Source organism: Marmota marmota, unplaced genomic scaffold (assembly GCF_001458135.2).
Source record: "Marmota marmota marmota unplaced genomic scaffold, marMar, whole genome shotgun sequence".
In the NCBI taxonomy this organism is placed as follows: Eukaryota; Metazoa; Chordata; class Mammalia; order Rodentia; family Sciuridae; genus Marmota; species Marmota marmota.
Window position 1 is genome coordinate 26,212,645 of NW_025999932.1, and position 27,519 is coordinate 26,240,163.

The following is a 27,519-nucleotide window of genomic DNA, read 5'->3' on the forward strand; positions in this document are numbered from 1 at the left end:
TTGGGCAGCAGGGTGCAGAGATGATACTCTCTGCCTGTGCTTCTCTCTTCTGCTCTTGGTACACCTTGACCTCATTGGCTCCTACTGCAGAAATCTTTTCTCCCTCCAAATGGTAAGGAACAGAGATGCCCATAATCTAAAATTTACATTCAGACTCCAGTTTTACTAACAGGCCCATCCTGGAAAATCAGACGGAATGACACAAATTGGCCAGAGGTGAGTGCCATGTCTCTTGCCTGCAGTCAGAGAGGCCAATCTCTGGACAGGAAGATGCTGGACAGACACCAGGCAAGTCAGTGATAGCCAATTTGTGGTAGCTATTTTTATCCTCTGGGGATTTGATGCCAATTTGGTGAGTCAACCTCAACTTCAGTTTGAAGAGTTTATCTCTACTTTTCCCTTCTTGGACTTTAGCAGGCAACCTTGTGCATCCTCCCACCTGAGATAACTGTTCCTGAGCACCAGAATTATCTATGTGCTCCTGCCCCTCATCAAAATCTCTTCTTCCGTAAATTTATGTGTTAGTGTATTTTCTGTTGCTATAATAAAATACTTGATATTAGATAATTTGTAAAGCATAGAGGTTTTCCTAGCTCATGCTTGTCAGGTTAGGAAGCCCAAGAGCATGGCACTTGCATCTGATAAAGGCCTTCTTGCTGCACAACATGGTGGAGAGTATCATATGGTAAGACAGAGCAAGCATGCTAACGTGGGTCTCTCTCTCTCATTAGGAAGTCACTAATGCTTTATAAGAACCCCATGATCATGCCTAATCCTAATTACCTCCCAAGTCGTACCTCCAAGTACCATTAACATACTAATTTAGGGATTAAGTTTGGAACACACATTTTGGGAGAAACATTCAAACCCCAGCTACTGATGTCATGAGGTGAGAAGAAATCAACGGATAAGTGGGTTCCCATGGAGACGTTAAGTGACTGATAACAGCTGCACGTCTTACCTTTCTATCAAGGAAAATGAGCATCTTCAGCCAACCAACCAATATTACAGAAAGGAGAGAGGATGCCCCTTGAACGAGCTGGCCCTCGGGGATACCTTTTCTGTGGGATTGTTTGATTTGGGTCACCATTGTGGCTCCCATGCTGACCCCCTAGGGGGCACAGCTTCCCCCTTTTATGCCATGCCTAGAAGTACAGATGAAAAGACAGGCTGGAACTTAGGTAATCCGTTTGCTAACTGCTGGGAGAACCAATGGGAAGAAAGCACAGACTGTAAATACAGCAGTGTAGACTAGTTGAGGAGGTAAAGGCTTAAATTGCATCATAGCTAACTGGCTTCCTGGAACTCCATGGAGAGAAGAAGCCCCGTCCAACCACATCCCACCCTCTCTCAACCTTGGGTTTCTCTGTGCTGCTCTGAAGGCCGGTGGGCCTGCGGGTGATTTCTGGTTTAGCTATTTATTAACTCTTTAAATTCGGGAGAGTTCTTTAACTTCACTAGGACTCAACAGATAATCTTTGCCTCCCAGAGTTGGTTTATGAGAGCATGGATTTACTAGAGCTGTGCTGTAGTTTGGACCCTAAGTGTCCAGCAATAGTTCATGTATTAAATTCTTGTTCCCAGAGTGCCATAGGAGGAGGTGGAACCTTTAAGAGGGGTGCCTCGTGGGAGGTCTTTCATCATGGGAGGGGTGTGCCCGTGGAGGGGATTGTGGGACCCGCCCTCCTCCTTCCTCCCTTTTGTTCCACCACACACTCCTGTGATGATGTGCTGCCTCGCACAGTTCTAAAAACAGCAAGGCCAAGCTATGATGGACGAGAACCTTCCAAACTGTGAGCCAGGATACACATTTTCTCTTTATAAGTTGATTTTCTCAGGTGTCTGTTAGAAACCTAACATGGGTTGACTAACAAGGTACCCCAGATTGGGTAGATTAAACACGAGAAATGTCTGGTCTCACAATGAAGGAGGCTGGAAGTCTGAGATCAAGGTGTCTATAGGGTTGGTTCCTCCTGGGGGCTGTGGAGAGTTCCAGGACTCTTGTCCGGCTTCTGGCAGCTTGCTGGTGATCTCTGGCGTTCTTTGGCTTAGAGATGCATCTCCCCAATCTCTGCCTTCATCTTTACTCGACTTTCTCCATCTCTACACTTCCCTCTTCTTACAAAGACACCAGTCATATTGGTTTTAGGGGCCCAGCAGGACCTCATCTCAACTGATTTTATTTGCAATGACCCCATTTCCCAATAAGACTCTAGTCAAATATAAATTTGGGAGGGACACAATTCAGCCTATAACAGAGTAAATAAGAAAATGCACGTAAAGCAGCCGACATAACATCAGATGTGTGTTAGCTGACGAATCACCATTGCCTTAATGACAATTATGATCTTCCCAGTTTTATGCCTGGCCCCTCTGCTCCTCCCCAGCCCCCACAGCTCTCACAGACCTTGCCAGGTCACAGTACACTAAGATAATACAAGAGCCACAGCATGATTTACACACCCACCTTAATAAATGACAGACGATAACGTTATCATTCTAATCATGTTACACCATTACTTTGTTTAAACCTTGACGGTAAACATTGTGTTTTTAAATTTTTTTTTAATTTCTTGCAACAGCTGTATAAGGGAAGTGCTATCATTATTTTTCCCATTTTGCAGATGAAGAAACGGAGGGAAAAAATGATAGGAACTTGCCCAAGGCCCCATGGCCATTTGGTAGGCTCTGAAACCCCGTGTCCTCAACCCTGAAGTTTGTTCCCTGTGTCTTCCAAATATCTGTCCAGTGACTGGTTTTGAGGATCTGTATTAAGAAATGGGGATGAAGATAGTTGTGTAACACAAATTGGATTCATGATTTCAGCTCCACTCTGACAGTTGGGTCCATGGGAAGAGATGTGACTGGTCATCCCTTGTAGGGGGAATAAATCACAGTCCCCCTCCTCGGGTCACTTCAGCATGGATCAGGAACACGGGCCTCACTCTGCCTCCTTGAGAAGCAACAAAAAAACTTCTCCTTTGGTGGGAGGGTCTGGGGCGGTGTTTTGAGTTGGTGGGACCAAACCAGACACCCCAGCAGACAGCAGCTGGGCACACAGCATAAAAGGCGACTCAAGCTCTATTGCTTGTCCCCTTTCCTCCTCAGATCTGGGATCTGGAGACCCACAGCTGCTTGTTTACAGCCTCCTCCAAAGCCAGCGGCATTCAGGGGGAGCTGGCAGCCTGCCTCTATCTCCCGGGTCCCCGAGCTCTGTGCGTGGCCGCAGACACCGTGGCACTCTTACACCTCAGAATGAGGTATGAAGCTGTTCTCTCAGCAGCAGGCACTCAGCTCTCCAGAGGGTTCTGCAGAGCCAGCTGTTGTCAGCCCCCTCTTAGCACTCTGTTGGGTCTCCACGGGGCCTCCCCACTGCAGGCCAGACCTGGGTCTGTAGCTCACAGTGAGTATTTGGTGAGCCCTCTTGAATATTTCCCTTTAATTACTCCAGCACCACCTTCTCATATTATCCAGAAGTCTGTGATCTACCTCCTAGGCCCGTCCCACCCACCTTTGTATTAAATTGTTCAAAAATTGATTATATAGGGGCTGCTTATCCAGACCAAAGACAGCGTCAGCCAAGCAGAGAGAGTTCTGGGGGTGCTGGTCAGCTCACCAATACTGTGGACTGTGGCCTCAGCTGTGCCCCATATCCCAGGCCCGTAAAGTGGGACAGCCATGCAGGGCAGCACATGCCCACATGAGACGGATCTGTATGGAGAAGCCCCTGAGTGGGCTTCCCCTGGCCAAGGCCTTGGTGTCCAGGAGTGTTAATGCTCAGGACGCAAGTCTTTTTGATTCTTTTGCAAACAAGTGCACTTGGTTTCTTTGGCACAGCTTTGCCAGGACACATTGCCTTGTCAAGGAAGACAGGTGCCTACCTGCCTGCCCTTCCACGCTCATGAAGTCCACTTAGCATTGAAACTGAGTCAGCTCCAGGTGTCTTTTTCTGCCCTTCCTGGGCTGAGATGTTCACTGGTGAGTTTGGAGTTATGCCTCTAACTCCAACCCTGAAGATGAGCAAGCAGGAAACTAGAAATGGGAAGGCTTTTCCCCCACGGCACAGGGGAGCCAGGAACAGAGCAGGGACTAGACTTCCAGTCTTTGGGTACCTGGTCTTTTCCCTGCACCTGCCATGCCCACTGACACAATGAAGATCTCTGAGACATCAAAGGGGAGAGGGGGCTTATGTTTAAACAACAACAACAGCAATCAGACAATTGGAGTCCTACTTCCTGGCTCCCTTCCCCAGGGCCTGCATAGAAGGCTGCCTTAGAGGGCCCTAAAAGGCCTTGCAGGCCCCGGATAAGTGGCTTCCCTCCTCTTGGGCTCTGCAGGGGAGGAACTCTACCCTGCAGCAGGCAGGGACAGCAGGGTGCAGCACCTACACTGTGCTTTGAGAGCTGAGAGGCCTTCTGCATCCCAAAAGTGCAGACATCATGACAGCCAGCTCCTGGAGCTAGTGTGGCCCACTCTTACTCCCCCGTTATTCCTCTCTGGCCGCACCAACAAAATATTCCTCATGGGCACTTTCTCCCTCAGTGTTCAGCAATCCTGAGTCTAAAGTCAGTCATATGTGTAATGCAAGATGAGGATGCAGGAAAGCTTTTCGAGTAAATATCATAGTTTGCATATTTCAAGTCCCATCTCTCTCATCAGGGTAACTGAATTTCCTGAGCCCCAAATCATGATGTGTGGCCTCACAAATATTTTTTTTCCTTGACTTGTGAACATAGAGTCTCAAAGACATTCCCTAGACTCAGCGATAGAATCACATGTTCAGAATTCACATTATGGAAAAGTGATCCCTTTGCACAATATCAGAACACCATGCAGAAGGCCAAAATGTGTGTCTCTGGTCTGTGGCCTTCCAAATCTGCTCACTGAGGTGGTGAAGTAGCCTTGCATGGACCAGGAGCGCCCAGGCAGGGCAACTGCCAAGTGATTGTTACCACTGGGCACGGAAGCAATCTCAGGCTCTTCACTCAAGATGCCAAAACAACCAGCCCCAAACGGAAGCTTCAGTCAATCAAACTGCTGTTTGTTCTACATGATAGCACTGTGTAGAACAAACAGCCGGCTTGATTGATTTCTTTTGGAGCGAGTCACTGAAATTCCAATTCACGGCAAACACAGCCTCCATCTTCAGCGCCAGCACTTAGGAGCCAGACAATGCCCCCCCCCACTACCCCCTAGCCCCGTTCCCTGCTGTCACTCAGGAGCTGTGTGACCTGGATTGAGTTACTTAGCTCTCATCAGTGAAGTGGGGAGCGTAGCTCTCTCTTCCCAAGGCTGGAAAGGGAAATGAGGTTATCTGCCAGGCCCAGAACTTTCTGTTTGCCCTGGGCTCCCTATGGACCTCCCTCTTCCACCTTCACTTCCCAAGCCCAGGGACCCTTCATGGAGAGGTTCTCAACATCCTTGTGCCAAATCCTAGTTTTCCTTGAAGAGGTTTTGGGGCATGATGTCTAGGGCTTCAGATCCATGGCAGGCTCAGCAGCAGTGCCTTGGGGCTACACAGCAGAGGGACAATAAAGAGAGATGGCAGAACAATGGCATGCAGCGCAGACATTCTGTATAAGTGCTCTCTGTGTGCCAAGCCCCTCCAGACTCTTCTATGTTCTTACCCCATTTATTTCTCACAAAATTTCCACGAGGGATTCCATTTTGCAAAAGAAGAAATTCGTCCAAAGGGGCCAGGGTACTTAAGCCTGGGGGCTCTCTGTTCTTTGTTCTGACCTCCTCAAGGTGGCTCCCAGGACAAGGCTCTGAGTGTTCAGATGTGTCCTTTGTACCTGGTACCCTTGGAGTTGTGCCACAGGGCTTCCCAGGATCTGCCTGGCCTCTTCCTCCTTGTGAGTAAGAAGTGCTGTTTTCTGGGCACAAGGGTTTACAAGTGGGATAACCCCTATGTGTTTTTTGGGGGAAAGGTCTGAGTTATTAGTGAAAAAGACCCATTCTGTAATGCCACAAAATCACATTTCTCCTGCCTTCAAAAGGAGACATGCCTCAGTTTTCCTGTTTAGCAGCTACTGTGGCTTACTGCTCCCAATTTTATATGTGCCATTTTGTGCTAATGACATTATGTTTTCTCATTGAATCCTCAAAACAACCCTTTAAAGTAGGTACCATTATCCCTATTTTACAGATAAGATTGGCATTCTAAGCAGTTAAGTGATTTTGACCTCAAAGTGACTTTGTAGCTATTCCTTAATGTGCCCTCCTGGGTACCTGTGTCATGAAGTGGCCTTAGGTTTTCACTGTCTCTCTTTTACCTGAGCAAGATCTGCCCCAGAGCCCCACCTGGCACTTTCCCACCAAGAACCCGTTGTGTGTTGCGGATACAACTCAGCCTTCAGGCATGTGGTCAGCTGTTCAGAAGCATCTGTAAGTACCACTCCTGCTCTTCTAGGAATAATGTATTTGTGGGTGTGGGCCCGGCCTCTGTGTCTTCTCCTTAGAACTGAACAGTATGTTCTGGGGATTTTCCATCTCTGTAATAAACAAGGAGAGGCTAACTCTATTCTGTGAATGATCTGGTACCCTCAAGACATTCTCCTAGGAGAGTCAGATGGAGGAGCCTGCAGTTTCACCAGTGGCTTGTAGCATGAGCTATTCAGAAGGACCATTCTGGTAATATGGTTTCATTGAGATTCTCTTCCATAGTGTAAGACAAGGACTACCCAACCCCGTACTATCCCCCAATCCGTGTTGGTAGGGACAGACTTCTATGTCCACTTCCCCTCCTCCTAAAGGGTCCCTAAGGACCATACCATCTATATCCTTGATGAGTGGCACAGTATGAGCCCACTGGAGATGGGGACAATCAGTACTCATCGAATAAGGAAAAGACACACATCCTGTGATTCATCTTCTTATGTCCTTGTGCTAATGGGAGGGTACAGGCACACTCCAATTCCATGCATGATGTTTTGATGTTCTGAATCTCCAAATATATCCATGTGTCATTGAATGACGGGATGTGTTCTTAGAAAAGGGGGGATGGCTATCTTATCACAGTGCAAACATATAGTTGCCCAAACCTAGATGATAGAGCTCCTATATGCCCAGGCCTTGTGTGGTTTACATTTATACGTGTGTATGTGTGTGTGATCGCCTATTTTTTTTTCTGCAAAGATGTGTCCCCTATTTGGTCACAATGAACAAACATCATAAGATTAAATCAATCACAGGAGAAAATTATGCTGTTGAGAGAGGTGGTGAACATGAGATAATGAGGCAGCCTCAGTGTCACCTGGCACGCTGTTGTACAACAAAAGTTTTTTCATAAGAGTATACACCAAAATAACAACCAAATGTGGCACAGAAATACAGAAGCCAGTAACATAGTTATTTATCATCATCAGAAGCATCACATTCTGCACATAATTGCATTTTCTATGCTTTTATATGTCTGGTGGCACAGGGGGCTGTTATACCTGTGTCACCACAAACATGTGAGTCACGTGTTACCCTAGGACATTACAACAGCTATGATGTCACTGTGGGAGATAGGAATTTTTCGGCTCCATTACAATCTTATGGGACCTCTACTGGGCACGCAGTGGGGCAGGGGGTTGATGGAAACGTCGTTATGTATGCATGACTGTATTAGTTCAGTTGCTTTTTGAATCAATGACCTGGGTAGCTGTACAGGTGAGTGGCCAAGGCATGTGGCCTCGCCTTCTTTCCTGCTTCCTTCCAGAGCCAGGCCCACCAGTCTTCAGGGATTACGGCCTCAGGTGCATGCCCACGCCACCCCGCCAGTCCACTCCACACTCTGCAATTTCCTCCCCAGAGAGACTCTGTGGACCTCACCCAGGTTTTTGCCTGGTGATGAGTGATCACTATGATTTTAAGTATCAAAAAACTAAATTACCTGATCTGTGGGTCAGAAAGTGTTTACAATGACTCAGTCTCAATACATGTGAAAGAAGAGGAGTTCCTGCGTATTTGGGGTGCACACCCACCAGGGAGTATTCATCTTGCATATTTATCAGAACTTCCTGAGACTCCCTGAAGCACCCCATTTTACCTCCTCAGTAGCCTGCTCATCATGTCCAAGCTTTTCTATGTCTACCCCAGAATTTTCCTGCTTTTCCTACACACACCGCAGCCTTCACCCCCTTCCTGACCACCCATGTTCAGTAACCCCCACGATGGTGCAGGATTGTTTCAGAGAAGAGAGCCTCCTCCTCTTCGGCAAGACAGCGAGGGAGCTTGAGCTCAGGGATCAGAGCCCCTGTGTCTCCCCCTTCTTCTTCAAGGCAAATACCAGCTCCTCTGAGAAAAGTTCTCACTCTCCCCCGCCTCACCGTATAGCTTAGGCTTCTAATTCTATGGGAACGCAGGCTGCCTCTTTCAATAACTTTGCTTTTAATAAGCATCCCTCCCCCTGGCAGTAGGTGGTAAGTAGATGTTGAATTGAGATATAAATATGCTTACAGCTATTGTAGTAGACACATGCTGGTAATAAACTCTCCAACGCTGAGTGAATTAAATTACTGATCTCAGTATGTGCGCACCTTGCGGATATGTTGCTGAGTGAAATCCTTGTAATGTCATTATGCCACTGTCACAATCCATAGCATCTAAACCACATTACACACTTGACATTTATGGAGTAGGGAATATAACCCAAGATCTTCACAGAGCCAGGATTTATGAACATGGTGATACCACATTTTGTCCACTCGTTCATATAAGCAGAAGCACTAAAGACCACCAAATTTTGGTGCCTCTGAAAATGTTTGAAAACAGCACAACGAAAATTCATAAATGTTTAATTCAATGCTATGTCATATTACATTCTAACTACGACTTAACTTATGTATATATAGTTATATATATGATATGGAAGCTTAGTTTATAAGAGTTACAGATAAATTGTCATCAACAGACCTTGAAACTATAACTATTTTAAAATTTAATATGAAAATTTTATTTAGCCATGCATGGTGGTGCTCATCTGTAATCCTAGCAGCCCAAGAGGCTGAGGCAGGAGGATCAAAGCCAGCCTCAGCAACTTAGCAAAACCCTAAGCAACTCACTGAGACCCTGTCTCAAATATATATATATATACCTAGTCACCTAGTAGTGGCATTGTTAGATCATTTGGCAGTTCTGGTTTTAATTTTTTAAGGAACATACATATTGTTGTTCATAATGGGTATACTGATTTTCATTCCCACCAACAGTATGCAAAGGTTCCCTTTCAGAGATAGGATCTTTNATATATATATATATATATATATAAAGGGATGTGGGTGTGGCTCAGTGTTTAAGCACCCCTGGGTTCAGTTCTAGTACCAAAAAATTTTTCATTTAATTTTAATTAAGTTTTTAAATAAAAGATTAAAATTTTATATAACTTGGGATATGGTTACATTTTACTATGTGTGATTTGATGGTGTTTCCAAAAGGAAGAATAACTTGGGTTGATGAGATTCTCAAAGGACCTGCTATGTATGAAATTCTTCTTACAAAGAGCAAGTAGGCATACCTGAAAACATGTGACTTTTCTTTAGACTTTTCTTGATTCTATAAATAAAACTCTGAAGTCATTTGGAGGGATATTTCCATTTTTCATGCCAGTCTTTTCACTTTCAGATAGCTTCCTTTGAGGGACTTTGACAATTTGCTCTCAAAGATAGGTCTGTTTAATCACATAATGGGGGCCCAAGAGGTGGATGAAGAAGGAGGGTTCCCCTTGGGTGTGGGTCCTGGGCTCTCTGGTTCATTCTTCCAAGCCAGGCCTCACCACCTGCTGATAGGTACTTCGTTCAAATCTGGTCCCCAACCATATTACCGAGGAATGCAGGCTGTGGAACTCTGGTTTATATGCAAATGGTTGACAGCTGTAAAGTGAATCCCAGCTGCGCCAAGGGTCTATTGCAATGTTATAGGGAAGAGATGAATGTACCTGAGTGGCAGGCACCTCTAGGGACCTCGACCTTGCAGGGGGAAAGAAGCCAAGCGTGCGCCACTGGAAATCTGTTCTCAGGCATTTAAAATCCTGAGACAATGGGAGAACAACACCTTCTGGCTTCTGGCTTGGAGACCTAGAACTTTCTCTCAATGAAGGGCACTTCCTCTTCTACAAAGTGGCAGGATAGAAGGAATATTCCCTAGTCCTGAGAAAAGATGCACCCCCTTGGGATTTCTGTCCCCACAATCACATGGTCTCGTAGAGATTTTGCAAGTCAGAGGACTCTGGGTGTGTCTCCCAGGAGAAGCCTTCCTGAGGGGGCGCTCACATCAACCGGTCACAAAAGATGCCACTGGGGCTCTCTTGAGGAGGATGGGACTGAAGGAAAGTAATTGAAAGCCTGAAACTCATCGGACCAAGTAACACAGTAAGTCCCAGGGCTTAGAAGATGTAGCCACCCCCCAAATGTCACTTTCTTGTTCACCTTTGCCCTCACGGTGAATAAATTTTGCACCTTAAAATTCAATGCACGCCTATATTCTCTGAGCCTAGATGGTTAGAGTTGTAACCTTGCTTTTGAAATCTTCCAAACTTCTCACTGAGATATGGGCTGAACTGCATAACCTCAAGTTCATGTTCAAGTTCTAATCCCAGTCCCTCAGAATGTGGCTGTATTTGGAGGAAGGACCTTTATTTCATATTTACCTTTTTATTTTGAACTGGGACATAAAACATAAAACTTTTATAGTAATATGTGATATTTTAAAGACCTATCTCTTTAAACATGTATCTTTTTTTTTTTTCTGGTGAAAACACTCAAACTCCTTTCTTCTAGCTTTTTGAAATGTACATCAGATTATTCTTATCTGTAGTCACCCTACTGTGCAATAGCACTCCAGAACTTCTTGCTTCTAACTGTAACTCAGCACCCATTCTACTGTAACTCAGTACCCCATCCCTCCATTCCCTCTCTTTTCTCCAACCTTGGTACCCACCATTCTACTCTCAACTCCTAGATCTATATTTTTAGATTCCACATACAAATCATATGGTACTTGTGTTTCAGTGCCTGTCTTACTTCACTTAGTATAATGATCTCCAGTTCCATCCATGTTGTCACAAATGATTGAATTTCATTCCTTTTTATGGCTGAATAGTATTCCATTTTATAGATGTACAACATTTTCTTTATTTATCCATCAATAAATGAACACTTGTGCTGATTCCTTGTCTTGGCAATCATGAATAGTGCTGCAGTAAAATGGGAGTACAGAGGTCTCTTCAACATACTGATGTCCATTCATTTATGCATATACATATATATATACATACATATATACAAATGTGTGTATATAAAATATATATATATATACCTAGTCACCTAGTAGTGGCATTGTTAGATCATTTGGCAGTTCTGGTTTTAATTTTTTAAGGAACATACATATTGTTTGTCATAATGGGTATACTGATTTTCATTCCCACCAACAGTATGCAAAGGTTCCCTTTCAGAGATAGGATCTTTAATGAAGTGACAAAGTTAAAAGAAAGCCAACAGGGTGGATCAGTCTGACTAGTATCCTTTTAAGAGGAGACTGGAACCTAGAAAGAGACCAGATATGTGCATGCACAGAGGAAAGACTGCATAAGGACACAGCAAGGAGGTGCTTCTTTGAGCCAAGGAGAGAGGCCTCCAGAGAAACCAACCTTACTGGTACCTGGACCTTGAACACTCAGCCTCCAGACTGAGACAGTAAATGTCTATTGTAGAAGCCGCCTAGTCTGAGGTGCTTTGTCATGGCAGCCACAGCAAAGGAATACACTGGGGTGAGCCAACTTGGGCTGGAAATACAGATACCTTCAGAGTCAATTTGTATCTTTTATATCTACAATGTTAAACTTCTGAATTCCCTTCCATTTTGATAGCCATTATCTCTCAGTTATTTTTCCCCCCATTTTTAAATCCAGATAGTGAAAGTCTGGGACTTTGAAACAGGAAGACAGTTGTCTGAATTTTGGGGGGCTCACAGCAATGCTGGGATTACTTGTCTGACCTTTGACTCCAGCGGAAGAAGGTAAGTGCCTTGTCCAGTGTTGTTGACCAATGGGCAGGTGACCCCTACCATGTCCTCCTAAGGGACCACTCTGTTTTCTAGGCTAGTGACCGGGGGCAGAGATGGCTGTCTGAAAATATGGAGCTACAATAATGGACACTGTCTACACACCCTGAAACACGGTAAGTGATGCTGGGGTATTCCAAGTGGTCCCCCTAAAATATGGATGCAAGATTAGTTGTAAATGTAAAAGAAATCAAATGAGATCAATCTAGAATTTGTATACCAACCCCACACCCTTTTTCTCAGGCATATTACAATACTCCATGACTCGGAACTCATGCTTCATAGGGATGCAACCCCATAAGTCAAAATCTAAACTAACAAATTATAGGCAAGTATCTTGTTGGATTTCCTCCTTCCCAAGGCTGCTCACTCCATCCATTCATTCACTCTGTCTGTTCTTGGCAAAATTTCCCTGCTTCTGGCTTTGAAATTTCCTGCAATGTCGATAAAACGCAAACATTCTTCAACTATCACTGGAGAATAAATGAAGTCCAAGTAAAAGAGACAAAAAGTGATCAAAGCCATGATACCGAAGCCGCGAGTCTGTGTTTTCTAGCCCTGCGGTGACTTCTGTGCATTCACTTACTTGTTCGTTCCTCCACTAGGAAGTGCCACGTTCTCCTAGGGACCTATCAGGAGAGGCTGGCCCCTTCCCATAGCTGAGCAATGGGCAGAATCAGAATCATAGGACAAGGAGGGCAGCAATAAAGCAACAGTGCTTAAACGACTTCAAAGACATTTAACTGTGATCTGGAAGCTAGAAAGTCAATGCTAAAATCTCCCCCAGCATCAGTAAGAGTAGGTCAACATAAATCAGCTGATTCGAGAATTGATAAGAAAACTCTTCACTATAAAATAGTATTATTTTCTTTCTAGATGAAAAACAAAGTGAAGTCTGCGATTGTACCTACATGGAGGTGAACCAAAATAAGTGAGTTAAACTCAGCTGTAGTAGGAGAGGTGTTCTATTTAGTGGAGTATCATTTTCTGGCTTAAAATTTCGTCCTAGGGCTGGGATTGTGGCTCAGTGGTAGAGCACTTGCCTGGCATGTGCGACGCACTGGGTTCGATTCCCAGCATCACATATAAATAAATCAATAAAATAAAGGTCCATTGACATCTTTAAAAAAAAAAAAAAAATTTTCGTCCTAGGGGAAGACATCAAAACAGTGCAGGGAATTTTCCAGAAGAAAACATGTCAAAACATTTCTGAGGACTCTGGTTGTCTGTCTGGTGCCAATTTAGGCAATAAGGCTTTTTCTGGAACATTGGAGCAATTCTCTGCACATTTTGACAACTGTTTAGAAATACAGGGAGAAAGCACGACACCTCCCTACCTAATGCTTTATGAAGGAATAAATCAGAGACTGGAGCAATTAAATTCAACCCCCACAAATCAAAGAACAAAAATTCAATAAAAATTCCCTCCTGAACACTACAAGGTGAAGCAGTTTGCGGACAGTTTCCATTCATACCCTTGTCTCCAGGGATCCACTGTGCCCTGGGGATCAGGTCATCCTCGGGAAGGCAGCTGTGCATGAAGGAGCATTTGTTGATCTCAGAAATGATGGGATGTCCTGTTTCTATTTCCTGATCTTTCAAGCACCAATTCAAAGACAGACCCTAATTTATCAAATCACATTCCTCTTGTTCTCAAAAGAAACAGAAGCGCTTATATTCTTCTTTTAATGATTCTTTTTTATTGGTTCTTTTCAGTTACACATGACAGTGGAATTCATTTTGATATAATTATACGAGCATGGAATATGTCTTATTCTAATTAGGACCTCATTCTTGTGGCTGTACGTGATGGTGGGATTCACCGTGTGCATATTCATATATGTATATAGGAAAGTTATGTCAGATTTATTCCTCTATCTTTCCTATTCCCCTCCCTTCCCTTCATTTCCCTTAGTCTAATCTACTAAACTTATATTCTCCCCCATCCCACTCATTGTAGGTTAGCATCCACATATCAGCAAGAATATTCAACCTTTGGTTTTGGGGGATTGGCTTACTTCACTTAGCATGATAGTCTCCAGAGCCATCCATTTACTGGCAAATGTTATAAAGTCATTATTCTTAGTAGCTGAGTAATACTCCATTTGTGTATATATCACATTTTCTTTATACATTCATGTATTGACGGGCACCTAGATTGGCTTCATAGCTTAGCTATTGTAAACTGAGCTGCTATGAACATTGATGTGGCTGTGTCACTGGAGTATGCTGACTTTAAATCCTTTGGATATATACTGAAGAATGGGATAGCTGGGCCAAATAAATGGTGGTTCCATGCCTAGTTTTATGAGGAATCTCCATATTTCTTTACAGAATGGCTGCACCAAGTTGCAGTCCCATCAACAATGTATGAGTGAACCCTTTTCCCCACATCCTCATCAATATTCACTGTTACTTGTATTCTTGATAATTGCCACTCCGACAGGAGTGAGATGAAATCTCAGTGTAGTTTTAATTTGAATTTGTCTAATTGCTAGAGAGGTTGAACATTTTTTCATATATTTGTGAACCGATTGTGTTTCTTCTTGTGTGAAGTGTTTGTTCAGTTCCTTTGTCCACTTACTGATTGTGTTATTTGGGGTTTTTGCTGTTGTGTTTTTTGAGTTCTTTGTATACCTTGGAGATTAATGTCCTATCTGAGGTGCAGGTGGCAAAGATTTTCTCCATTCTGTAGGCTCTCTCTTCACATTCTTGATTGTTTCCTTTGCTATGAAGAAGCTTTTTAGTTTGATGCTATCCCATTTATTGATTTTTTATTTTGCTTCTTGTGCTTTAGGAGTTTTGTTAAGGAAGTCGGTTTCTAAGCTGACATGTTGGAGAATTGGGCCTACATTTTCTTCTAGCAGGTGCACAGTTTCTGGTCTAATGCCTAGGTCTTTGATGCACTTTGAGTTGATTTTTGTGCAAGGGTTAAATTTCATTCTCTTACGTATGGATTTCCAGTTTTCCCAGAAGCATTTGTTGAAGAGGCTATCTTTTCTCCAGTGAATGTTCATTGAGCCTTTTTCTAGTATGAGATAAACGTATTTATGTGTGTTTGTCTCTGTGTCCTCTATTCTGTTCCACTGGTCTTCAGGCCTCTTCTGGTGCCAATGCCATGCTGTTCTTGTTACTGTAGCTCTGTAGTACGATTCAAGGTCTGATATCTTGATGCTTCCTGCTTCACTTTTCTTGCTGAGGATTGCTTTGGCTATTCTGAGTCTCTTATTTTCCCAAATGAATTTTATGACTGCCGTTTCTATTTCTGTGAAGAATGTCACTGGAATTTTGGTGGGAATTGTGTTGAATCTGTACCGTGCTTTCGGTAGGATGGACATTTTGACAATATTAATTCTGCCTACCCAAGAACATGGGAGGTATTTCCATCTTCTCAGGTCTTCCTCAATTCCTTTTTTAGTGTTCCATAGTTTTTATTATATAAGTCCTTCACCTCTCTATTTTAGATTGATTCCGAATTTCTTTGGGGCTATTGTAAATGGGATAGTTTTCCTAATTTCTCTTTCGGCTGACTCATCATTGATTTACGGGTGTTAATTTTATATCGTGCTACTTGGCTGAATTCATTTATGAGTTCTAGAAGTTTTCTGGTGGAGCCTTCTAAATATAGAGTCTTTTTGGATCTTCTAAATATAGAATCATGTCACCGGCAAACAGACCTAGTTTGAGCTAGAAGACCTTATATTCTTGCTGTCTTCATTTATCACATGGATTAAATTAAAGCACAACATTCATTTCACATCAAACATATAACAGATGGAAATGTGAAATTCTGTTATCATCCTAGGTGTATCATAGCTGTTGGATGGGACAGAAGAATAAACGTCTATTTTGTAAGTGAAACATACAAAATGATGATATTTCAAAGTCTTCCTTCAGATCGATCGATCTCCCTCCCTCTCTCCCTCCCTCTCTTCCTCCCTCCCTCTTTCTCTCCCTCTCCTTTTTCTTTTAAATATAGATTTTGCAGTGCCTTTGCTGTCTTTCACAAGTTGAGTTGTGGCATGGACAGAGGGTTTTCTCTCTTTATTCCTTTTGCTGTATTCTTGCATCTAAAAATATTTTTGCCTTCTTTGTTTCCCCGTTTTTCTCATGTTGCTCCTTCCATGGGCAAAAGCTTAGCTAGAAAACTCGGTTGGGGCTGCAGAGGGTATCTTGGGAGCACAGAGGGTGTCCTGGGAATCCAAAGTAGGCTCTGCCCTGAACACTGCAGTTCTGCACCTTGACCCTCACACCTTGTCCAGCGTCCTCACACCTCATCCAGCGTCCTCACACCTCATCCAGCGTCCTCATACCTCATGTGGTCCCTCCTCCCAGTCTGCGGGGTCTCAGCTGCATGCCTGCTCTCCTGAATGAAGGTTAACCAGTCTGTCAATTGCTCAGCTTTATTTTCTTCCTCTTCCTCCTTTCCTGTCCTTATGTCCCATTTTTCACTAAATGGAAAGAGGAAATGAAATGCCATCCATAAGCTGCTCTCAGAGAGACCATTCTTTTTTTTTTTTTTTCTTTTTTAATGGCTGAGAGGTGGGGGAGGGGCTTACAGACAGGGGGAGTTGAAAGCGCTGACTACAGCGAAGTTTCCAATCTACCTGTGGCATTATATTTGCCCTGCTTGCTACGCTGGGTAGTCATAGATTTCTGAATGTCTTTAAACACTCTGAATTCTTTATTCATTTGAAAGTGCACTATATTTCACAGTCTAAGCCTTGCCTACTCAGAATGATTTGAGAGATGACTACCTGTGAAGTCTTGGCATTGAATTTGTCCTTTGGTATTACAGGTTCCTGGGCTGATGGCTTTGGTTTTAGCGTGTGCAACAGCTCTGGGTTTTATTATGAAGGCGAAGCTAGGCAGCCCATCTGAGGCGAGCTTGTCAGTTGACATATGATTTGCTGAAATGCAATCACCCAGACGTCAGAAGTGGATTGCTTTTTATTCCCACTGGCACTGGGGAAATTTGCTTTGACATTTCAAAAATCTGCATCACCGGTGGGGTGAGGGGTAGGGTTATGAAATGTGCCAACACCTTCTCTCTGAAATTGTGAGTGCGTTGGCAGCTCATTTTATTGCTTGTACAATGTGTCCTCTTCGGCTTTGGATACAGGATGCACCATGTGACTTTCATCACTTCTGGAAGCCACAGCCACACTGGCAGGATGACCTGGTAAGCCTTGATCCATTGTCTGACTCTCAGTCCTCACAGTGGCACGTGACTTGGGTCTTCTTCATTCTGGGAGCTCTCTTGCTGCATCTCCTGGGACTTCCTTGGTTGGTCACAGCAACCCAGAAGCTTCTGTGATGGCAGGACTCATGGTTGGCATCCAGGTAGAGCCAGGAACACTGAGGTCCAGACAGCCACTTCCTCTCCAGGAAGGGTGAAGGCCCCATGCTTATGCTTGGGTGTGAGACCAGAGGGGCAAAGTCTGTGCAGCTCTCCATGAGCCCAACTGGGAGTCCTGAAATGCAGGAAGAGCAGCTCAGGATGGGGTGGGCACCATTTTCCTCAAAGATGCACCCAATCATTTCCTGCCTGTGCTTGGTGGGCCAAACTCTCTGAATCCACTCTACTGTCCTTGGATAGCCAGAGAGCCTAGGAGGTGCCATTCCTGCTCCCCTGTGACTTGTTGTGCATCTTACTGGGATTCAAAATGCCTCCAGTTTTCTACATCTTCTCAGGACCAAATGGCCTCCATCAAAATTGTCATTATGCTAGGCCAATAAGACAAGCGTCAAGAAAGCAAGGCCACCTCATCCACATATCTGCCAGTGCCCCACTACCTTAAGTCCCCTGTAAATATTCTTTAGAATATTTACAAGTACAAGGCACTAGAATACAAACTCCAAGGAGAGAGAGACCTCATCTGTCTTCTCACTATGGTCTTCCCAGAACCTAGCCCAGTGCCTGGCCTGTACTAGTTGCCCTGTAAATATGTGTTCACTCAACCAGCATCTGTTAAGTGCCTCCTGTGGGCCAGGTGTGTGCTGTTCACTGAAGACGCAGTAATGAGCAAACCCAGGCACAGTTACTGCCTTCCTGGAGCTTTGGGATTAGTGAAAATTAAGTTACGATAAAGAGCCTTGCCCAAAATGCCCCAGGGAAGCCTAACCACTGCAAGAGCAAAAGTCACCTGTGAGTAGTGAAGTACAGATTCATTCCCCCACCCTATGCACTAGCATAGGGTTGCCCCTGGTGGACAGGCACAGAAGACACAAATGTGAATCAAAATATGATTTCTGGCCTCAACCATCTCACAGACTGGCAAGGAGATAAGCAACTCCTTGGAAATAAGAATGCGCAATGTAACTGAGGACGTAACAGTGTATAAATGTTGAGGGAACACAGATGTGAGAACCACTGACTTTACTCTCACATCAGATGGGGGTATGAAAGATTACTAGGATTTTTCCAGCAGGCAAGGTAGAGAAAGGCTATCTCAATGAGGGAGAAAGGGAATCATGAGCAAAGCCTGGAAGCACAGCAGTGTGTTGCTTAGAAGGACCGTGGAGAGTCTGCAGGGCGGGTGCATCTGGTACAGGAGGAAAATGAGGCTGAAGAACTAAATTAGAGCTTGAAAGTTATGCCAAAGTATTCTCTTGGCCTGCTTGGGCTGCCTCAACGAAATGCCAGACTGTGCAGCTGAAACAACAGAAATTTATTCCTCACAGTTCTGGAGGCTGAGGTCCACTATGAGGGTGCCAGCAGGGTTGGGATCCCTAAGAGGTCTCCTCCTGCCTCGCAGACAGCTGCCTTCTCTGTGTGCTCACATGGCAGAGAGGGTGAGCTGCCTGTCTCTTCCTGACACTAAACTCATCATGGGGACCCCGGCCTCATGACCTCCCAAAGGCCCTGTCTCCAAACACTATCACTTTGGGGATTAAGGCTTCAACTTATGAATTTGGGAGGAATACAGACGTTCAGTCCATACAGCTATATAAAATTTATTCCACAGGCAAGGGGCCATAGAAAGAGGAGCCCAGACCTAAGTGGTTTCAAACGGGGAGGAGTGGGGTGGGAGCAGGTATCTGTCAGCAGAGGATCATGGGAAGGCAATGACCACTGGTCTTCTCTTTTCCAATATTTTGCAATGCCATCTTCTCATAAGGGGCAGAAAGGGCATTTTAGGTGATCACAGACATGTCCTCAAGGGACACTCTGTAGCAAGTACATTAGGGCAAGGGTAAAATAATATCTTCATAGGATCAAGAGGAGCCAATTCCCTTCATGTAGTAATTGCCCCATAAGGAAAGGGGTGAAATGCTTGTGGCCAGGGACTCTAGACTCTGTAGCACTGGCCTTCAAACATCTATTTTGGGTTCTTATCTTCCTTAAGGTTGCATATCCAAGGCTCCTCCTTTTGAAGGGAGCAGATGATTCAATTCCTAACAGAATATGCAAACCACAGTGGGGGGTACATGGGAGCCCCAGAGAGACTGAGCCACAGTTAATCCAACCCTAGAATGTTGTTCTAGTCAGCTCTTTCACTGCTGTGACTAAAGGACCCGATCAGCACAACTGTAGAGGAAGAAAAGTTTATTTAGGGGCTCATGGTTTCAGAGGTCTCAATCCACAGACAGCAGACTCCATTCTTTGGGGCTTAAGGTGAAGCTGAAAGTCATGGAGGAAGAGTGTGGTGGAGGAAAGCAGCTCACTTGATGATCAGGAAGCAGAGAGAGATCTCCACTTGCCAGATACAAATATATATCCCAAAGCCATGCTCCCAATGTCCCACCTCCTCCACTTACCACTCAGTTAATCCCACTGGGGGATTAATTCACTGACTGGGTTAAGTCTCTCAGTCATCATTTCTTCTCTGAACTTTCTTGCATTGTCTCACATGTGAGCTTTTGGAGATGCCTCATATGCAAGCCATGACAAACTTGCATATGACAAACGTAGACCTCTGGCTGATGGTAAACCAACCACCTAGGCCAGAGCTTGGGTTCTGTTTTCCCATTTCCTTCAACATTTCAGCCCCAGTGAGGGCACCTTGTCAATAATCTGCCTTCCAGCAGTGTGGTGAGGGACGAAAGCTCCCAGAAGTAGCACTGTCCTGGGAAAGGTAAGGTCCAAGGAAAGGATAAAAGTCACCTAAGGAGAGGCAGCGCCTCCCTGGCTGATCTTGAGAAAGATTCCTGTCCAGAGAGATGGAGGTTCCAGCTGAGCCCTGGGTGTGGGCAGCCCCAGAAAGAAGAACCCCGTGTCCCATTTCAGGACAGATGAAGGAAAGTTAGCTGTGGATGATTTGGCACTTGATATCTTACTCCTGTCCCTCTCTCTCTCTCTCTCTCTTTCTCAGAACAATGGGCACAAGGAGGACATCCTCTGTGTGGCTCAATGCCCACCTTTTCTTCTGGCCACCTCCAGTTACGATGGAGAGAGTATCATTTGGAATGTGGTCTCGGGCCATGTGTACTGCAAGCTGAACACTCCCAGCCCCTCAGATGGGCCAAACCATAGGGAAGGTAGGTGAAGGGCCAGGCTCTGCCGCCACACTGCATGGGCTCCTGCCCTGTTCGACCTGGCAGATTGACAGAGTCCCAATCCTGGACCACCTCCCACTTAGAAGGGATTGGCCTCATTTCCAGTTTGCCTGGTATGATGAGGATTCCCAAAGCTGAAGCTCAAGGGTTGGATTAGCTGAGCTCACATTCCTGGGCACCTGTCCATCGAAGCCCATCTCCCAGCCAGCCCCAACCTCCAGGGTCCTTTCTTCATCCACTGTCAACCTGGGAAATGCCGAGTCCCTTAGGCGTTGTTGGTACAGCTCATAATTTTCTTCCTCTGTTTTCTGTGACCACTCACCATGTGCTCCTTCCACCTGGCTGGCCAGCCTGCTCCCCCAGCCCAAGACTTCACCCCTGGATGCCTCTTCCAACAGCAAGTCTTCAGGCTTCTATGCTGTCCCCATCTTCCATCCTTTCTGGTGACCCATGATCCACAACACCCCTACTTGGATCTGTCCTTACTGCTTGCATAGGGTGATACAAAATTTCCCCGCCCTCCCACTCCACTCTTCCTAATTGTTCTGTCCTGGTTCCCTGTCTTCAAATTCTCTCTCTCTCTCTCTCTCTCTCTCTCTCTCTCTCTGTAGTGTGATCATGGTTTTTTCCATTCATTTATTTATTCATTCAAAAAATATTGATAAGCACCTGCCAAGGACTAGGCACCGTGCTAGGTGTTGGGGCTTGGGGCTGGTAATCACATCTCTGTCCCTCCAAGTCCTGAACCATTTAAGAAACACACACGGGAAACAATCGCAGGGTTCAGATATCTTCCAGTTTCACTGCTGGATGTGCAGGACTGGAAAGTGGCTGGAGTCCACAGCCAAGTGAGCCTTCTTCCTACTACTCCATCCCACCTCCAGAGTCTAGGCCCACCCTCCCAAAGAAGCAGCCTGAAGACACTCATCTACCATGGAGCCCCAGTAGAAGAGATATAGGGAGTTGGAAATTTTTGCATGAAATAAGAAAGTTTCTACATTTCCTAAGGCCCAAAAAACCAAATCCTTAAAAACCATGAAGCCCAGATCACGATCCCTTTGCTTTGGGCATTTGTTAAAACAGTAGCCAGAAAAGAAAACAAAAGTTCTAATGAGTCCTTCAAACAGAAAATCCCTGAGCTGCTCTCATGGGTCTAATGCTGTGGTAGATAAAGGGTCGGTAGATTTGAGGCCTGTGCTACCCTCAAGGCCTACATTCAGAAAAAGATGTGTGTGACAACCAGGTAGAACAGTAGTACTGCCATTCAGGGAGTCTCAGTCCTGCTTGAGAGTCACCTGGAGGGCAAGGGTCAGAAATTGAAGCCACTGGAAACCAAGAGATCAAAAAGAGATTCATACCTGTAGATTTATCTTCAAGTACACATTCCCCCGGCCAAAAAAAGTTATCCTGTGAAACTCTTTCTCAGCATGTCTAAGTTTTCAAGACCTTTATGGGGAGAGTGGTGTTATTTCTTTCCAAAGGTTTATTTCCATTGCCATTAAAATGAAAATAAAGTCATCGGCCAAGAATGAGATGTTGACTTTTCAGCCAGCAGTTGGGAGATAAATCCCCATTTGCAGCAGCATTTTTTGCTCAAAGTTATGTGACTGTTTGGTGGTTTCAAGACATCGTCTTCTTCATCATTTTTTTTTGCCCCCAAATGCAAAGCCAGCCATTGCCACCAATAACTCATATTGTGAAAATTACAAAAATGAGATGAGACTAGATGGAGTCCCATACCTTCCCAGGAAAGAGCAGCCCTGGCTCGTCTTGAAAGTCGAACCAAAACAAAGTGGTCCTTCTCACAAGGGCCTGGTGAAGAGGTTGCCTTCTGATATGGAAAACCATCTGGAGGGTTCTTCTGAAGCCATCCTCAGGAAAGTGGAGAGAAGGGAGAAAGGCAAAGCTGAGAACATATTTTTTCTGCTTTTAGCTTCATTCTTTCTCATAATGGGAATTGTTAATTTTTCTATTACATCAAACAGAAAAAAAAAATCGATTGTGAAAGAGAAAGATCAAGAGATACCAACCAGGCGAAAATGAAGGAAATCTGTGTGTTCACTTGGAGACAAAGGCTTTTTTTTTCAATCTAGGAAAACAACGTAAAGCTATTTGTTAGCTACCTCTAAACGTCAGTAATGTTCCTACATGCTTTTAAAATTTTCTCGCATTTAGTGCTCACCTTGACCCTGTTGTACCCATTTTCATAAATGAGGAAACTGAGGCTACAGAGTTAAGTGACAATAGTTGTAACAGCTGCCATTGTTGAGTGACACTTCCAGGCACTGTAGGGTCATAACCCTTCCCAGCCTTCACTGCAGGGGTATGGAGGACTATTCACATAGGAGCCTCCTTTGTTTCACTCTAAAACCCTGAGGAGTAGGTCACTGCCTCATCACAGATAAAGACAGCTGAGGTGTAGGGAATGGAATTCTCCCCCAGACCCTGGCTGGGTAGCTCTCTGAGGTCTCTCACCCACTCCCCTGTGCCCGGCAGTAGGATGAGTGTGGGCGGGAAGAGAGGCTGTCTGCTGCACCTGCCCTCTTCTACTTCTTTCCACCTGATTCCCCAAGTTCAAAACTCCTAGGAGCTCAGTAACTGAGGGTGACACCGTGCTTAGCCCAAATCACCAGCAATCTCTTCTTTCAAGCATCAGAGAAGGACTGGAACCCCAGAGCCTGGCAGGAGCCACACCACCAGGAATGTAGGAAATCCTCCCTCCTCCCTCTGAGAGGACTCAGCTCCCTGAGGACCACCACGAAGTGCATTGTCAAGGGCACCGTCTTTGGAGGCAAAAAATCTGGGTTTGAATCTTCTCCCTTATATTAGTAGCTATATAATTTGGGGCACATTGTGGTTCTTTCTAAATGGTGGACTCTCCTGTAAGATCAGAGTTATAACCCCTGCCTGGGATCCTGATCACAGAAGTTGAGAAAGTGCCTAGCTGGAATTATAATCGACATCCCCTGGAGGGCAGGGCTGAGTCAGCTGTGTCCACCTTGGTTCCCTGAGTGTACGTCCCAGGGCCAAGTTTGCAGTCAGGCTGAAACAAGTATTGTTGAATGATTAACAACCTGAGTCACCAGGTGGGGCATGGAGGCACGGCTTCCTGTATTTAACTGCAATACCCACGGATCCTGCCATTTATATAATTACTGTCTTAGTCTGTTCAGGCCGCCACAACAGAGTACCATAAACTGAATGGCTTTTAAATAACCAAAATTTATTTCTGATAGTTCTAGAACTTGGAAATCTGAGATCAAGATGGTTGGGTTCTGGGTTCTGGGGAGGGCTGTCTTCCAAGGTACAAATTGCTGACTTCTTGTGTCCCCACATGAGGAAAGAGAATGAGGGAGCTCTCTGAGGTCTCTTTTATAAAGCACTAAACAATGTATGAGGGCTCCACCTTCATGAGCTCACTCCCTGCTAAAGGCCTCATCTCCTAATACCATTATGTTGAGGATCAGGATTTCAACCCATGAATATTGCAGGGACACAAACAGTGCATAACAATGGGTATGGCCATCCATTTCCCCTCCAGTAGAGCAGTTTGTCTCTGGAGCCCCCTCAAAGAGGAGAGCTCTTTTCCCAGGCTCCTTAAGTTCAAGTAGCAATCTTCTTTGCAGTTCTTGGAGATTTGGATCTAAGTAGGATGGTAGGATTTCTATTCAGTTCTATATTATCTGAGTTCTATAAGAAGTAAAAGGAGTCAGGTATGGTGGCCCATGACTGTAATCCCAGCGACTTGGCAGTCTGAGAAAGGAGGATCACAAAAGTTCAAGGGCAGGCTCAGCAACTAGCAAGGCCCTCCAACTTAGTGAGACCCTGTCTCAAAGTAGAAAAGTGAAAATGGGCTGGGCATGTAACTCAGTGGTAAAGCACCCCTGGGTTAAGTCCCCAGTACCAAAAAAGAAGAAGAAGAAGGAGGAGGAGGAGGAGGAGGAGGAGGAGGAGAAGTAGTAATAGTAGTAGTAGTAAAAGGATAGATGTGGGTTCTGTGTGGATGGTGCCTGAAACTTAGCAGGTGAGCAGAAGCCTGGGCAGGTGGGGCTGGGTTCAGTTCCTAAGGACTGAGTTGCGTTGTGGAGATGGAGGTCCGACACCTGCCTTCCTGGAGGGCCTTCTCCACCTTGGGCGTGGTCCAGAGTAAATGCAGACCTTCCAGACATTCCTCCTCTGACCCTCTCCCCTGCTGCATGTGCCCGTGGCTGTATGTTCATTTCTTAGGGCTCGTTCTTGTTGGTTTTCTTCTGATCTCTGCTTCCCCTTCTTTTCACCCCACCCAGCACGATGCCTTAACCCTACGACATGCTTAGATAGAGATGAAAAATAAATGAAGGAATAAACATCGACTTGTGGTCCTGAGCCAATCTTCTAACTTGTCTAAATTTCCATCTCCTCTTCTGACGATGGGAATGATATTCCATCACAGTGTCTGTGAAAGTCCATGGTTAATGTAGGTGCCATAAAGGTTCATCAGAATTATTCCAAGCCAGGGGCTCTGAAGAGGGGCATCTTTGGGGAGGTGTCTGCAGAGTCCCAGGCCAAGCCCCCCAACACCCATCTGCATGGGTTTCTCTGATGTCTCAGGTCTCCCCCCACCACTACCGCGAGGCCAAGTTCCCAAAGTCCAAGGTTCCTGGGGCAATGTTGGGGATCCCTGGGCCACCAGAGCTTTTAGCCTGCCCATCTGACTTTGACCATCATCTAGGTTGGTCGGGTGCTTAGCCAGTAAGGCCACTTTGCTCCATTTGGTTTCCAAATGCTGCGCGGGCAGCCACCTAAGAGAGGGCTGAGAGTGTGAGAGTAACAGTGAACCCCAAGTGAGCCATGAGCTATGTAGGGAGCCCAAAAATCAACTAAACGGGCTCTCCTTCACCCCCCAGGCCCAGACCCAAGTGTCTCTCGCCTCGCCTTCCTGAAGACTCGGGCAGCCAGGTTGGACTCAGTGGCTGCTTCCCTCATTTCCAATGGGCCAGGAGGTGAGGTCAGAGCCCCATGGTGGGCAGTGCCCCAGTGTCCAAGACATGTCCATTCCAGGCTTAAGTTGGGTGAGGAAGGGTCCCTAAGCTTCACTACTCACCTCGTGCTGCCTCTGCTATTTCTCCATTAGCTTTTTTCCTCTTGTTAGGGCTCAAGCTGACACCCCAAGCTCTGGCCCCATTCCTGCTCTCCAGGGAGGCAGTCATGTGGGGAGTAGGAACTCCAGCTCCACTTCCTTTAAATCAAGCCCCCCCGCAGCAGGTTTATAGTTATCAAGTTCCCTTGGATGCCCCCCCCCCACCGTTCCCTCTCTGCCCTCCTCTCTGAGAGGCATCCATCTCCTCTGCTTTACATGAGCAGGAACACAGAGCACTCTTCTTCCCTGGGAGGAGAAGGAGTCCACATTCTGTGACTTAGGGAACTCACAAGAGGATTGATACACTTGAGGTCCCCACTTCACAAAAGCTAGCACCTATATACCCACATGTAAACCACAGGCAAGACTGTAACTGATAGACCACGCAAAACCCCCATCCCATCCCTCTGACTAGGCAAGTTTCATAGTGTTACATAAATGTGTGCATGCATGCACACACTCACACACCCTGGTGGAAAGACATTAATCACACCATGTCGTAGTGGTATGACATACTTTTCTCTACAGCTGAAGCTATATCCCTCCTCTGTCAAGAATCCTGCCCTGATTAGTAAAGAAGGGAGAGGATTTTGAGTCATAGAAATCCACAAAGAGGAAGGACCTTGTTCCCCAGGATATGCTGAGAATCCCAATTGATCAAAAGCAACCAAATAAAAAAGATGTCCCACTCCCCCTGTTGTGAGGTTGCAGTGGCTGCAATGGCTTCTCAGCACAGGCTCAGAGACACCCCAGGGTGGGCTCAGGAACCAGGGTTAAAGAGCAAACCATCCCTCCTTATCGATTTCCTCCCTCCCAGGTTCTGTCACCTTCTGGAGGCCGTTTGGTGGAGCTGGCCTCATCGCAAACTTCACTCCTGTAAGTTGAGAAGCCAGTTGGATAACTGGCCCCCTCGGGCTTGGGGTTTTTTTTGTTTGTTTGTTTTGTTTTTTAGTGCTAGACCACCCAACAGAGTAGCTCTGCCATTCTCCAAGCTCTTAGCTTTGTTCGTCTTCGTGGCATTTCTAATTTGCTCAGGGATTAACACAGGCACAGCAACTAGTCCTTACCGTCAATCAAGTACAGCATTTCACGTGCCATTGTGTGTATGTGTGTCTCAGTCCAGAGAGAAAGCCCAGGTCAGCAGCATTGCAGTGACAACGGAAGATGCCCTCGCCTACCTGGCTGACCAGCAAGGCTTTGTGCACATCTGTGACATCAAGGAGTACGGCCTGCAGGGACCGGAACTGCAGCCGCCCAAGAGTAGGCTATGCATTTCTTCCTCTTAAACACTACGATGAACACAGATTTGGTTACCGTGCAATATTCTGGCCGGTAAAATTAAATTGTACCAGTGTGGGGAGAGAGTTCTCTTAACACTCTTTGAAAGTAGATATATAGAAAAAATATTTTAGTGAAAAGTTGGCAAGGGTGCAGGAAAAGAGGCGCATGTACAGTCTTGAATAGAGGGTAAATTGCTGTGTGCTAACTGAAGGGCAAGTTGATATTTAGGATGTGTCTAAAGCTGTAAGTGGCAATTCTACTTCTAGAAATTTGGCTGAAAGAAATAATAAATGTGCACAGAGATTTAATTATAAGATTATGCATCAGCACAATGTTTATGAGAGAGAGAGAGAGAAGAGAGACAACCTATATGCACAATATAAAAGAAAATGATTGAATACCTGAGGGTATAGTACATTGGAATAGAGAGTCATTAAATAATGATACTGTAAATGAAATGCATTCATGGGAAAATATTCATGATAAAGGTTAAATGGAAAAAAATCAGATCATGAAGGAATATTACATTACAATTATATCTTTGTTAAAGCAAAGAGGATTAAAAGACTAGAAAG

General features: G+C 45.2%; 1 protein-coding gene across 1 annotated transcript in view; it reads left to right on the forward strand.

Annotated features, from left to right (window-relative positions):
• Positions 1–27,519, forward strand: part of LOC107140776 (WD repeat-containing protein on Y chromosome-like) — a 58,423-nt gene that overhangs the window by 20,046 nt on the left and 10,858 nt on the right. Inside the window, exons 5-15 of the mRNA XM_048801002.1 lie at positions 3,109–3,260; positions 6,285–6,387; positions 11,894–12,000; positions 12,082–12,161; positions 12,922–12,976; positions 15,851–15,896; positions 17,168–17,227; positions 20,361–20,526; positions 25,431–25,526; positions 26,481–26,539; positions 26,782–26,923. Coding sequence (XP_048656959.1) covers positions 3,109–3,260; positions 6,285–6,387; positions 11,894–12,000; positions 12,082–12,161; positions 12,922–12,976; positions 15,851–15,896; positions 17,168–17,227; positions 20,361–20,526; positions 25,431–25,526; positions 26,481–26,539; positions 26,782–26,923 — 1,066 coding nt within the window. The remainder of the gene's footprint in view (positions 1–3,108; positions 3,261–6,284; positions 6,388–11,893; positions 12,001–12,081; positions 12,162–12,921; positions 12,977–15,850; positions 15,897–17,167; positions 17,228–20,360; positions 20,527–25,430; positions 25,527–26,480; positions 26,540–26,781; positions 26,924–27,519) is intronic.